The sequence below is a fragment of the Ammospiza nelsoni genome, chromosome 6 (assembly GCF_027579445.1).
Source record: "Ammospiza nelsoni isolate bAmmNel1 chromosome 6, bAmmNel1.pri, whole genome shotgun sequence".
In the NCBI taxonomy this organism is placed as follows: domain Eukaryota; kingdom Metazoa; phylum Chordata; class Aves; order Passeriformes; family Passerellidae; genus Ammospiza; species Ammospiza nelsoni.
The window spans coordinates 9,120,949-9,133,957 of NC_080638.1; the positions used below are offsets into that span (position 1 = coordinate 9,120,949).

At 42.4% G+C, this 13,009-nt stretch overlaps 1 protein-coding gene across 1 annotated transcript; it reads left to right on the plus strand.

The window, feature by feature from the left end:
- Positions 1 to 45: 45 nt before the first annotated feature.
- Positions 46 to 12,948, plus strand: CSRP3 (cysteine and glycine rich protein 3). Its single transcript, XM_059474328.1, has 6 exons — positions 46 to 135; positions 5,106 to 5,236; positions 8,938 to 9,106; positions 10,499 to 10,634; positions 11,077 to 11,170; positions 12,258 to 12,948. The coding sequence occupies exons 2-6, from the start codon at positions 5,125 to 5,127 to the stop codon at positions 12,335 to 12,337; spliced, it is 591 nt and encodes a 196-aa protein (XP_059330311.1). The 5' UTR covers positions 46 to 135; positions 5,106 to 5,124; the 3' UTR covers positions 12,338 to 12,948.
- Positions 12,949 to 13,009: the final 61 nt, after the last annotated feature.

A 13,009-nucleotide genomic window follows, 5' to 3' on the forward strand; every position in this document is an offset into this window, starting at 1 on the left:
TGAAACTCTCCCTGCCCTCCCCTCCCAGCCCACAGGGCTGGCAGAAGGGGTCACTGCATTTAAAGAGAGCAGGAGCCCCTCCTGCTCAAACCCTTCGAGACACAAGAAGAGAAGGAGAAAATTCAAGCGACTCCGGTGAGTAGGGTCCCACGGGTTCTGCCAAAAAGGGTTTGGGTATTCTTTTATTCCTAACAGATCATAGAAGCAATTTGTTGCCTGACAAAGAAAACCACTTTTGTAGGTATAGTGCAGAAATATGAGTGCTACAGAGCAGTGTTTTAGGTTTGGGTAGCCAGCAAAAAGAGATTCTTCTGGCTCAGCCACGGAGCAGGAGCAGGGCTGGGGGATCCATCCTCACTAGAGACACTCCTTTGGACTAGGCAAGACTGGGGAACAGAAGTTTCAGAACATTTAAATATTTTCTTACAAAGCTACCGAATTATTTGTGTGCAAACAGTCAGTCTTTAGAAAGCGCACGCACGCAGCACACAAACTTGTGTGCTTCCATAATGGTAACCAAACAAATCCCCCAAAATCTTCAACATATTTAATCTTGGTGACCAATTGGTTTCATGTCAAATAAGAAGAAAACTTCTGAGCAGACCTGACGAGAAATGGCTAGCTAAGAATGCAGGATGAAAGAATTATTCCCAAATCCATCATTCAAGCATTCTAAGAGAGCACGATTGGCCAAATCTTCAGGAAAAAAAAATCAAATAAATAAAAAAATACATACATACATACACATGTGTTTTTGCTATGAAATTTTTCTGCCTAAAGGTGAAAGTCTTTCAGAGAACAAAGCCTTGCACATAGATAAAATAATTCTGTGTATTATCTCATTCATTACAGTGCTATTTTAAAGTCTGCAACAGTTTTGTCTGGCACTTAAGGAACTTAGTGCAGGGATAAGCATTTAGAGAAGGATCTTGTGGAAGGAATAGTGAAAGCTGATAGCCCAGGATCAGGCCTGGAAAATTGAATGTGTCATTTGTAGAGCAGGATGCAGCTTTCCACAGCCACAGGGATCACACTGAAGCATGAGTGCCAATGTTCAAGCATGTGAATGTGGGGTGTGCTTGGTTTCTACGTCAGAATGAAGTACTTGTTCTACTGTCAGATGCTGTGTTTTTTGGAGATGCAATCTTAAATTTCTGCAAAAGTGTGCATCGAGGAAGTTTCAAAGGAAATGTAGCATCACTAGGCTAGAAAATAATAGAAAAAGTGGAAGAAAAGAGATGAAAGCAAGGGAATGGGGCACTATCAGCTCTCAGCAATGCACGTGTGCTTCACATGAAGTCAGTTAAAATCTTTTGTTTCAAAGTGCCACATGTAACTTAACATGACCAGTGTCAATGAAAAAAATCAATATTTACTTTCCAGTGTTGAAATTCCCATACCTTGACCTCTCTGTGTTGCTTTACTGCAGATGTAAGGGGAAAATGCTGGTTATTCTGAGATCATGGTGGAAGCTCAATGTCTGACACTGTCTAATAAGATTTACCTGTAGCCACAGCCTGCTGAATGCATTGGAATGTCAGAAATATGATTACAAACACATAACAAGATCACATCTCCATCAAATGAGCTCAGGCTTCAAGCACAAGCCTTCCCCCTGCTGCGAATCTCTCCTGCTGAGGGAGAAGCATGTTCCACAAGGGGCTGGGTTTTGACAGAAACACCCCCAGGCTGCCGAGATGCAGTGGCATCTCAAATGCAGACACATCAAAAGAAACCCTCACCGTGAGTGTCAGCTGCAGAGAAAAGCCACAGCAGCATTTTATTGCTGTTATATAAAGGAGGACATATCTTGTTATCCCACGGTGCTGGTGGGGTGAGCAGCACTAGGGAGGTCAAATGAGTCATGGTGGTCACAGGACAGGGCACAGCAGAGCTGTGATTAGATACCACAGTGAAGGTCTGGCTGCACTGGCATTCCCACAGGCTTCAGCTGGGAAACCAATTTCAAACGTGGCCTTGACACTTTGCATTTCAGCGTAGGCAGCCATGTGTGAGTTTTGTATTTCTATTGCTCGTTAGGTAAGGAATCAAGGAACGAGTTTTCTTACCCTCTGAGTCTAGACCAAGCAGCTTAGCTGGGACCAAAAATGCAGAGAGATGCAAGGCACACCCTGCCCACCACTCCCACCCAGCACTTGTGCTGCCCGTGGTCACAAAGACCAATATTCCCCATTCTGTTTATCCCTTTCACAGCCGCCCTGCAGCACATGTGGCAGAGAGATAACCCTGCCAGCCACACACAACACAGCTCTGCAGCCCATTCAGATAAGACCTGAGCTCTAGACTGCCAAATGCATGAGCATATAGAAGGGAAAACCTTGTGTTTAGCAAGGAAGCACCAGAATTAATTCATTAATTAATTACATTTTTCACATGCAGCACAGTCAGGCATAGGCACTGCCTTTTACTCCTCCACATTTCATCAGGCCCGTACTGCATCCACCACCCATTTAGATCAATGGACCAAAACACATTTTTGGATTTTATCCTTATCAATGGCACTTTGATTAGAGAGAGCCCCTCTGTGGCAGTGATGTGACACCCAGGTTTGGACAGTGTGACTAACAGCCCAAAAGAAGACAGCTCACAACTGTGCAGAGCATACCAATGCTTCAAAGGCTTCCTTGCTTACAAAGGGGTGATACAGCTCTAAGTAATGGCAGGCACGAATCCTTGGCTGCACATCTGACATGTAAATGGTGCTCCATATAGAAGCTGCATTCTGAGGAATGACACAAGCCGCTGAACAGCATTTGAGCAAGGCCAAGAGCACTCCTCCAGCCCAACAGCACCCTGAGTGCCCACACGTTGCATCTAGCACTCAGGAGTTTCTGCGTCACACATTGCTTACCTTTAGGATCAGTCTGCTCTACTTCCCACCACCAGAATACAACAAATACCATGTGATGAGCAGACATGAAAAGCTAACCAGATTAAGACAACAAAGTTCAGGGAATTTCATGGGGCTTTAGACACTGACATCCAATGAAATGATGTGAAGTGGAGACTTTGGATCTGTTTTTTTCTGATGACAAATGGGAGACCGAGTTCTGTTTCTATTGAAAGGATGGAGCTTTACCCACTGTACAGTTTAGATGAGTACAAAAGTGTGAGTGCCACACCCCTGTGGAGATTCCCAGAATTCTCATGGTGAGCCTGCAGCACCCCAGGGATGGCGGTCAGCTCCAGAGGGATGAGCAGAGCCCGGACAGGAGGAGCTCAGATGTGCCCTGTCCCTCACCCAGCTGTTCCTCCAGCCAGCACAGGCACCGTGGATGCACTGCTGGTCTTACACCAGCATCCTTACAGAAATATTGATTTCTGCCATGCCTTTCTTCTTTCTCCTGCAGCTTGCCATCAGGTGATGCCAAAACACCATGGAAAATGTGCATGCATGCCCAGTCATGCTACTATAATTGGCCTCAGGAACAATGGTCCTTCTAAGAGCTCTTGACAGCACAAGGTTCACTATCACACTTTATCAGACTTTTTCAGAGGTTATTTTTTCCCCTTCAGCTGATGATGTAATTGGAGTTACCTTCCAGCAGCTATCCTTGCTGCTGCAGTTTGGGAGGCTTGCTGTGCCTTTGGGGAGACCTGAGAGAGGGGAGGCAGCTTTACAGGGAGCAGAGGTACAAACCACTCTCTCCCAGCGCTGCCTCAGCTGGGAAGGGATCCCACTGGAAACCTGATTTGAAAGGGAACGCTGTAGACACCGAAATCTCATTTTAATTTTCAAGGAAGCGTCGCAAAACTGGTTTTTATCCACATTTGCTCTTCCTTCTTTTAAAATGTTTGAAGCATCATTTGAAATGTTTTTGTAAGGGAAAGAAGAAATGGCACCAATACAAAAGTGCTTTAAAAGCAGAAGAAAATGTAGAATGGCAGAGTGAGAATAAGATTTTACCTACATGAAAGATTCCTTTATCTCACATTTAAAAGAAACTGAAAAACCAATTTAACAGTGCCGTTCAGTGAAGGCTTCACTGAGTGAGAGGGATCAAATTCATTATTTGTTTATTCATCATTCATCATTGTACATTGGACATGAGTCTAATGTAAATATATAGTAAAATGTTAGTCTAAAATGCAACTAATTGAAAATACCAGCTCTGTTACATTGCTGCTGTGATAAATCCCCCTCTCTCTATCACCTGACCTCAGAAGAAAATTCTCAGGTAGCAGGCCTGATTCAGCCTTCAAAATCCTCCTCTTAGTTACCTTTTGGTGAGTTTACTCAAACACAAATAGCACAAGCAGGCTTCAAAAAATAACTATAATGAGAAGGTGACTGGTTTTCCAAGAAGGAGGAGGAAGGGCCGTGCCAGGGGCTTGGAACAACCCGATAATTCGGCGTGCAGATGACAAGATGACGTCCCAGGCTCTCCAGAAACGATGACTCAAACCAGAAAACAGAAGGGCAGGCTGGGGCTGGGGCTGTTCCAGGTGTGTGACAGCACAATCTCAGGGAAAAGCACTCAGCCTGGCATCAGGAGACCTTGGCAAGGCACTCCAGGGCTGACTGGAACGGCAGGAACTGGAACAGAAACCATGGCCCTTCTTTTCTCTGATGGTTAGGTTTTAAATGCAATAGACAAAGAAAAAAGCCCACACCTTAAGCACCCCAGGAGCCCGTCCATTATTACTGTACAATGGCTGTGCAGCACAGAGATCTCACATCTGTTTCGTGAGGAACTCAGAAAAGGTTGTGTTGGAGTACAGGAAAGGGCAGTGTTGACAGAAAATGACTGATGGAAAACAAACCCCAGATCCTCTTTTCCAGAGTGATCCTAGCACCTTTTCACTGAAACGCCTCACATTCATTTCACATATTTACCATCACAATATGCCAAGTTAAGGAATATCCTTTTTTATGAAGGAATCACAGGGATTTGGACTGTCCCTGTCCCCAAAGCACCAAGGCAGCACCCTCACTTCTGCTACCACACAGGTATGAGGTATATTCCAAGTATGCTGTAGCAGTTGACTGGAGAAGGAAGAAAAACAAAATTTTAAGTCAAGCCATTTCATTTAAAAGAATTCATATTTGCTGTTGCATTTATTTATGTAATTTGATTTCCTAGGTTAACCCTACACACCAGGATGCCGAACTGGGGCGGAGGAGCCAAGTGTGGGGCCTGTGAAAAGACCGTGTACCACGCTGAGGAAATCCAGTGCAATGGAAGGAGCTTCCACAAGTCATGCTTCCTCTGCAGTAAGCTGGCCTGAATGCTTTAACATCTCAACACCCCCACAGCTCTGTATAACTCTTGCATTAAAGCCAAACATTTATTTCTGTATTACCTGGCAGGCAGTTTTGCTGCCTTTTACCTGGAGCAATCTGCCTCTTGGTCTCCTGGCTTTTCTTTGTCCAAACATGGGATGGATTTTGTCAGGGACACGAAAGTGCTGCAGAATCACAGTGTCCAAGTCCATCTCCAGGACACCCTTCCTTCTGTCCCACCGTGTGGCACACCACAGGTTTGCTCCAGGTTAGAAAGCCCAGCAGAACTGAACAAGCAGCACCCATCAGACAGAAGGATGATTGCTTCTTTACTTTCAGGAGAGGATTACTTTCACAGTGAATCCTGGCACTCATTTGTTTCACTCCGAAAAGCTGAAGGACCCTAGTGCCATCAAAACCTGCCACCAACACTCTGCATGTTCCTCAGCCTCCCTCCCTGTTCCACGTACTCCCATTTCACTTACTCCTCCCCTCCACACTCCTCTGTGATGTTTGGTTTACAGGAATTTTACTTTCTCTGCAGAAGAGGCAGAAATTTGTAAAAAAAAAAAAATTTCAGAGAGAAGGTACCAATTCAGCTCTGTTTGCCCTGTGTGGATAGGGAGAGAGCAAACAATTTGCTAAGAACCAAAGATAGCTGAAGAGTTTATCTGGCAGAAAATACTCGGGATTGGCACCTGTGCAGTACGGCTCCCAGCGTGACAGTTTAGGAGCCACTGAATCCAATTTTCTCCTTCCCTTTCTGGAGGGATACAGACTTCTTATTTGGAGGCATCGGACTAATTTTACATGCTTAGCTGATACAGAGCAGCTCTTTGCAGAATGAAACCAAAGGACACACCTGAGCTGTCTGTGCCTTTGCCAGCTGCCCCGAAAGTGATGCCTAAAACTCCAAATGATGCCTTTAGTGATGCCTAAAAGGCCAAGCAAGAAAGGACTCCCTCAAAAAATTATCAGTTAACTGACAACCTTGGGCCAATTCTTACAGAATGGCAAAAGGAAAATCTCAGTCTCAGCTAAAACTTTCTTAATGCTTCCATGTTCTGGCTATAACAATAAATAGTAAATAAAGATCTGCCCTAATATAGCATAGTTATGAATATTTCTCAAGTGTAGTCTTCATTCTTAGTACAGCTGAATTATTTTCTTTTAGTGATTCATAATGAACAACTTTCATTAGCTTTATCAAGTATTTGGTTTGTTGTAGGGCTTTTCTTGGTTGGTTGGGGTGTATTTTGTTGTGGGGTTTTTTTTGTTTGTTTGGTTGGTTGGTTGTTTTTTTTAAATGTTCCTTTATTTGTCCCATGTTTTAAGTCTGAATTAATTATTAATAGGTTAGATACTAAAAATAGAATTCCCATCAGAAATATACTTAAGGTCAAAACCCAAAGATGCATCTAAATTGCCCAGCTGGCATATAAAAGGTATGTTAATTGGCTTTACTTTCCCCCATGATTCACATACACTGCTCAGTCGCTCTGGATGCGTCAGGATCATGTGTCACATTCATGGGCTTTACTGTGAACCATTTATAGGATCTCATTTCTCAACAGAAGGAAACCAATTCTCCCCAGCCTAAACTTGGGCATGGAAACAGTTTAGCTGCACTTTTGTATATTTCTATATAAATGTATATAAACTTTTGTATATTTCTATATAAAACTATTTCAAATACATCCTCTATTTCATATTGTATTTGACCAGGTATACAAAGCACATCAGTATTTTTTGACCAACGAGTTCAATTTCAGCAGAATTATAAACAACTCAAAGCAACCTGTTAACACGGGAAGGATCAGACAAGCTAAATTATTTACAACACTCTCCGCTCCACGGTTTTTCCCTACAAGTATTGCAAGGAGAAATTTGTTTCCAGCAATCCCTCCTTGCCATGCAGGCTCCCGTTTTTCCTGCAGGCTGATGTTTCAGTGACAGCTTTCACCCCAAGGGCAGCTGTGGTGGGCATTGGGCAGGATCTCACTCCATGAACCTGGATCTCCTCGGCGCGGGCGGGAGAGCAGGATCTGCTGGCAATGACAGGTCTCAGGACCTGCTGGCAATGACATTATGTTATTTCAACAGTAGCACTTCAAGAGCTTTTGCTCCATCTGTCGTGGTGAATTGATACCCTCTCCCCAAGGTACCAGAAATAGAAACACTATCTACTGCCAGAGTTTCCATCATCCCTTAACTCCCTTAGCAAACACAATTATCATGTCAAAGCCAGAGTGCAGTACAGAAGTGCCTCACTTTACTTCTGTTAGCTATAAAGGTCTTTGCAAATTATTTCTCCCTCCATGCCACACAGGGATGAAGAAAGCCACAAGGATAACCAGAGAGCTGGGGATGTATAACTAGCTATACTGCCCCTGAACAGCAACCTGCTCTGGGGGTTGGAACTGCATGATCTTTAAAGTCCCTTCCAGCCCAAACCAAGCCAGGAGTCTACAATTAAAGGTGCAGAGGTTCCAGGTTGTACATTCCCTGTGGTGGATAAATTGGATTCAGAGGAGGACATTTAAAGTAGACATGAGGGAAAGGGGCTAATCAAACCCTCAGGTGTCTCCTCCAGAGCTTGCACTTCAGGCCACTTCCAATGCTTCTGCATTTCACAGTTTTCTGTTGCAAACGTGAACTCAGCAACTTTATTTTCCAAGCTATCAATAGCCCATGACTGGAATGCCTTCTGCAGGGTAAGCATTTGTTCTAAGGAACCAGGACAGAAAGTTCTTCCCTAATTTTTCCCCATTTCTAATCAACCACTGTCAAACAGTGAACAGTTTATGAGAAGTACTGAAACAGTAATTTTTTAGCATACTGGAAAACCCTGGTTTTTAAGAGAGATTCTGAACTGAAACATCTTCCTCCCTCTCTGTGGGGTGGAGGCTGTCTCACACCGAGTTCCCCAAGGGGTGCAGCAAACACAGGCATAAAATCCTCACTAAGCACTGAGGAGTATAGCTACTGTATTTTTTCCCCATTCATTATTAGAGGACATAATTTGTAATTTGTATTTGTATTCCCTGATGAAAGCTGGGCATTCCCATGACACCTTCTGTCCAAAAAGCTGCCAGACCTTCCTTAGTGAGCTGAGCTAAGCTGTCTACTCCTGCCGTCCTGGAGGAAGCCTGACAGAGCTGACACTTGCTTTGCCCTGGTGCCACAGCTCCAACAAACAAATAATGAGAAAAAACCCCAACATGTCCTGTCTGACTCCAGACAGGAGTCAATGTTAAACCCTCTCTCAGAAACACACCACGTCAGAACAGCCTGGGCTGAGCTCAGAAAGCCACCACAGACCCAGAGCAAACGCTCTGAAAAGGCCAGATCAATGTCTCTGCAACCTTCTTTCCCCGGTTTTTAAGGTTTGGGAGTTCAGGATGCCCAATTTCAATCCCAAGCCCATTTTAAGCTTCACAGATCTAGATTTCCCTGGGGTTACAGGATAACTTCAGAGTGGCAAAAGAAGAACAGGTTATGTGCACGCACACACACACCTCCCCCTTACTTCAGCAACAACTCAGTCAAGTTTTATACTGACAAGTTTCCTACTGGCTGGCTCCTTTCCCCACATTTTTAAAGCTAAACAAAAAGAAATACTAACTGCAATTATTTTAATTCAAATTTGAAAAGGCAAATGCTGATACGTGCCTTTCTCTCCCTGTTCTCAGTGGCTTGCAGGAAAGCTCTGGACAGCACCACGGTGGCAGCTCACGAATCTGAAATCTACTGCAAAACCTGTTATGGCAGAAAATACGGCCCCAAAGGGGTTGGCTTTGGACAAGGGGCTGGATGCCTCAGCACGGACACCGGAGAGCACCTGGGCCTGAACCTGCAGCAGTGAGTCAAACCCCAGCCACAGCTCCTTGTTCTGCTTCTTCTTGTCTCCTGCCAGGGTGTTTTATATATTTCATTCTGTTTCCATAACAACATCCAGCATAAGGAGCAGAGCAGACTTCCCTACACCCTTTTCTTCCATAGACACTGTAATTTACATTTTTTAATGATGCTCAATCTCTTTAAGCCTCCTTTACAAATTATACCCTCCTTCAATAGGTAATTATTCTGTAGAAGCAGCCTTTATATGCCACTACATGTGTAAATGTTCACTGCATTTGTAATCTGCCATTTGCAGCACAGTGGTAAAGTCACATTGGCCACAGAAAAAGATTTTTTCTTTTTCCTGTTAGAGGCTAAAATTTAGTTAACATTTTACTCTTAGAGAAATAATCACACTACCCCATACTGCTAGTGCTCCTCTCAATGGGGGCAATAACATTTCTAACATTTCTCAATGGGGGAAGTAACATTATCCTCCCTGTGGTTCTAATAACACTTACAAACACACTGAGAATGTCTTTGAACAAAAAGAATTCTAATGGGATACCATCTTCCAAAAGCACGTAATTAGCTCTGACAGTTCATTTTTATAGGATTTTCCTGCAATTCTCAAAGTTGCACATTTCTACATCAACAATGCTTCTTCCTCCCTCTGGTGGTCTGCTATAAAGAAACCAATTAAGCAATATGCTGTGCAGGAAATAAAAGCTTAAACAATGTATTTAACTGTAGCTCCTTGCGCCATACAAATCCATTACGGGCAGAGCTCTGCGCCCAAAACTGCGGCATCCTGAGGATAAAATGAACTGTTTCGGTCCAGCTATCTGATAAATCAGAAATCATTCTGTCCAAGGCTTTATGCACAAAGATTTAAAACACACAGACCAGAAATAAAAAACAAAGCTACTTTTCTGATGTCCTTTTGACCCCAGGCCAGGAAAGAACCTCAATTCCCCATCCAAATGTTTCACTACCTAATGAAACTACAGCATACAAAACCTGAATTGTTATTTTCAGTTTGATGAGTACCAGCAGATAACCAGTTACAAAGACTAGAGACATCTTTTCCTTTTATTTTCCCTGTTGCCTCTCAATGAGAGAAAATTGGTTTTTACTTCAGTTTTCATTAAATATAATCTTTTGTGCTCATGGCTGCTGCCAGCTCCATGTATTTAGCCCAGAACAGGCAATATCAGTGCTTACATTACCAGCTTCTCAATCATACAACACAGAATTCAATCGAATACTTTCATTTTCTTTTTTTTTTTTTGTCCCCTTTTGCATGTCAGAGATGAGCAATTTAGTATCTTTTATGCCTTACTAAAAAAATAATTAAATCCTTTTTCTAAAGAAGATAAGATTTTTAAGCAGCTTTAAAAACTTCTGTTTTAGGGGGTCACCAAAGCCTGCTCGCCCCTCAACACCAACTAATGCTTCAAAGTTTGCCAAAAAGATGGTAGATGTGGATAAATGTCCCCGTTGTGGCAAATCAGTGTACGCTGCAGAAAAGATCATGGGAGGAGGAAAAGTAAGTAGTGACTTCAGCGCTAGGAAAAAAACCCCACCAATTTATAATGGTGAGAAACTACAGCTAAAGGTCCTCAATAATTTCAGTTTTCGTTCATAAAGAAAACGCGAGGATGAATTTGCAAATTGCTACAACAGGTTTAAAATCTTGTACTTTTTGTAAATATTTTCCAACTTTTTGCTTCTTATTGATGTCTGAGGACCAAGCACAGTTTACTGTACAAGCTGGCTGCTCCTCTATCTCTGGGTATATTTATCAACATTTATGTGTAGAGGCAATTGAAGATACCTTAGACAGCGTAACTCAAAAAGGGCTAACCCAGAATGACTAAAAATGGAAGCCACAAGATCGACAGATGAATGTTAACCCTTCCACACCACCAAAGCAGTATTTGTTTCTTGCACTGTCTGTGCCACACAATGACTTCTCTCCCCTTGCTCAGCCTTGGCACAAGAGCTGCTTCCGCTGCGCCATTTGTGGGAAGAGTTTGGAATCCACCAACGTCACGGACAAGGATGGAGAGCTCTACTGCAAAGGTGAGAGCTGCAGGAGCTGAACTGGCCTGCAGAGTCAATCTAGAGTTAGTCTCCCTAGACCTGGGATTGCCATTGGGATTTACCTTGTTGTACACTAACACCCCCAGGAAATTTAATTTTTGTCCTTTTTTAACAACCTTCTGAAAGCAAAGAGCTATGGTGACATTGCAGTTGCAGCTTCTACTATTAACATTTAAATTTAAAATGTTACAGATGGGACAACCTCTCAAACCTGTCAGACCTTCTAACAGAGTGCTGGCCATATCTGCTGGGCAGACTCTTGTACCTACACCTTACTCACTAAAATAAAAAAAACCCACACAGATTCAGATCTTTCGTCCTCCAAATCAGAATTCTTGCCAGTAAAGTTGCAAAGATATTTCCACTGCATTGGTAGCACAGAAGATGATGCAAAAATAGTAAATTACACATCTAGATCTTCTTCTCAGACTCACAAAGTTCACAGAATTCAGTTGACTCCTAGGAATAGCTTTAGGGGAAAAAAAGTACATGAAGCTTTTATATACAAAGCTAAACTTTATAGAGAACCCTAAAGAAGAACACTGGAGTTCTGTGACTTTGGGTACAGTCTGTTAACCACAAGTGGATCAAGTTGGCATATTCGGAGAAATATACTCACCATCACCACTTAGAGTTGTGATAAACAACTATGCACACGTTAACTAATAAAGAGTTTAAATGGAATTACTTAAATGCCCATCAATAGTTTCTGGATTATGCTCCAGCTCTTCTTAAAAATCTCTGGCTTACTTTGTACTACTCATCAGATCAAGCTTTACTGAGCATTTTCAGACAGGAAATTAGCTTTAACGAAACTATTACCTAGATCTGAAAAAACAGATAATTTCTTAGCTTTCTTTGAGCCACCAGATGCAACTTCTGTGTACTTCAAATATGTAATACCAGCTTCACTATTAAGACCTGGATAAACTTACAGAAAATACACTATTTCAGACTTCCTTCCTTTTTATCAACTTCAATTTGATAATTTAAAAACGAAAACCAAAAGGTATTAACCTCCGAGAGCCTTCAGAGCACCATTTACCTCCCACTCCTTCTTTTGCAGTTTGCTATGCAAAAAACTTCGGTCCCAAGGGAATTGGGTTTGGTGGCCTCACCCAAGTGGAAAAGAAAGAGTGTGAATGAGAAGAAATGGATGCAACAGACTCAAACGGCTGTTGATGACACCAAGTGACAGCTGTCAAGTAAAACATTAAACAACACATATTGCTAAGTACCTAGGGCATTTGATTAAGATTTTCCTCCTTGCAGGAAAAAATAATGAGCTGTATCTTAAGAAATTCTTAGAGTAGATTAAAAAAGGTACAATGATAACACTAGACTCATGTTTGCGTTTAGTATATAAAGACAAAGAACCTCATGGAACATTATTGCTTCTTAAACTAGTACTTGTTACACTTTAGACTGGAAGTTTAGACTCCTAATGCCCCCTTATGACAGGGATCCCTTGTGGAGCGAAGGGCCCAGGTGTTCCCAGTTAGATTGTATTTTCTGCTTTTCACAATGTTAACCTGTCTGTATTTCCACCAGTCTCCTAGCTGAGTTTTGACTAGGCTGGCAACTGTGTTAGAACAAGTAGCTGTAATTCGCTTTGACACAACTAAAAAGGATTTTTTTTTAAACACACCTTTCTCTGAGGGAGGTGTTTCTAAAAAAACCCAACATTTTCTCAGGATATAGTGGTGTAAGTTTTGTCTGTTTTCAAGCTACAATAAAGTACTTACTGCTTCACATTATTTTTATTTGTATTTGCTTGTGCTTACACATTCTACAGAGCTGAGATAAATGGATTTCACC

What these genes read in the sequence shown, in the direction of transcription:
- CSRP3 (XM_059474328.1), top strand. Translation starts at nt 5,125, where the DNA reads ATGCCGAACTGGGGCGGAGGAGCCAAGTGTGGGGCCTGTGAAAAGACC. An exon ending in CAAGTCATGCTTCCTCTGCA is followed by an intron (nt 5,237 to 8,937) that starts GTAAGCTGGCCT and finishes CCCTGTTCTCAG; the next exon opens with TGGCTTGCAGGAAAGCTCTG. An exon ending in AGATCATGGGAGGAGGAAAA is followed by an intron (nt 10,635 to 11,076) that starts GTAAGTAGTGAC and finishes CCCCTTGCTCAG; the next exon opens with CCTTGGCACAAGAGCTGCTT.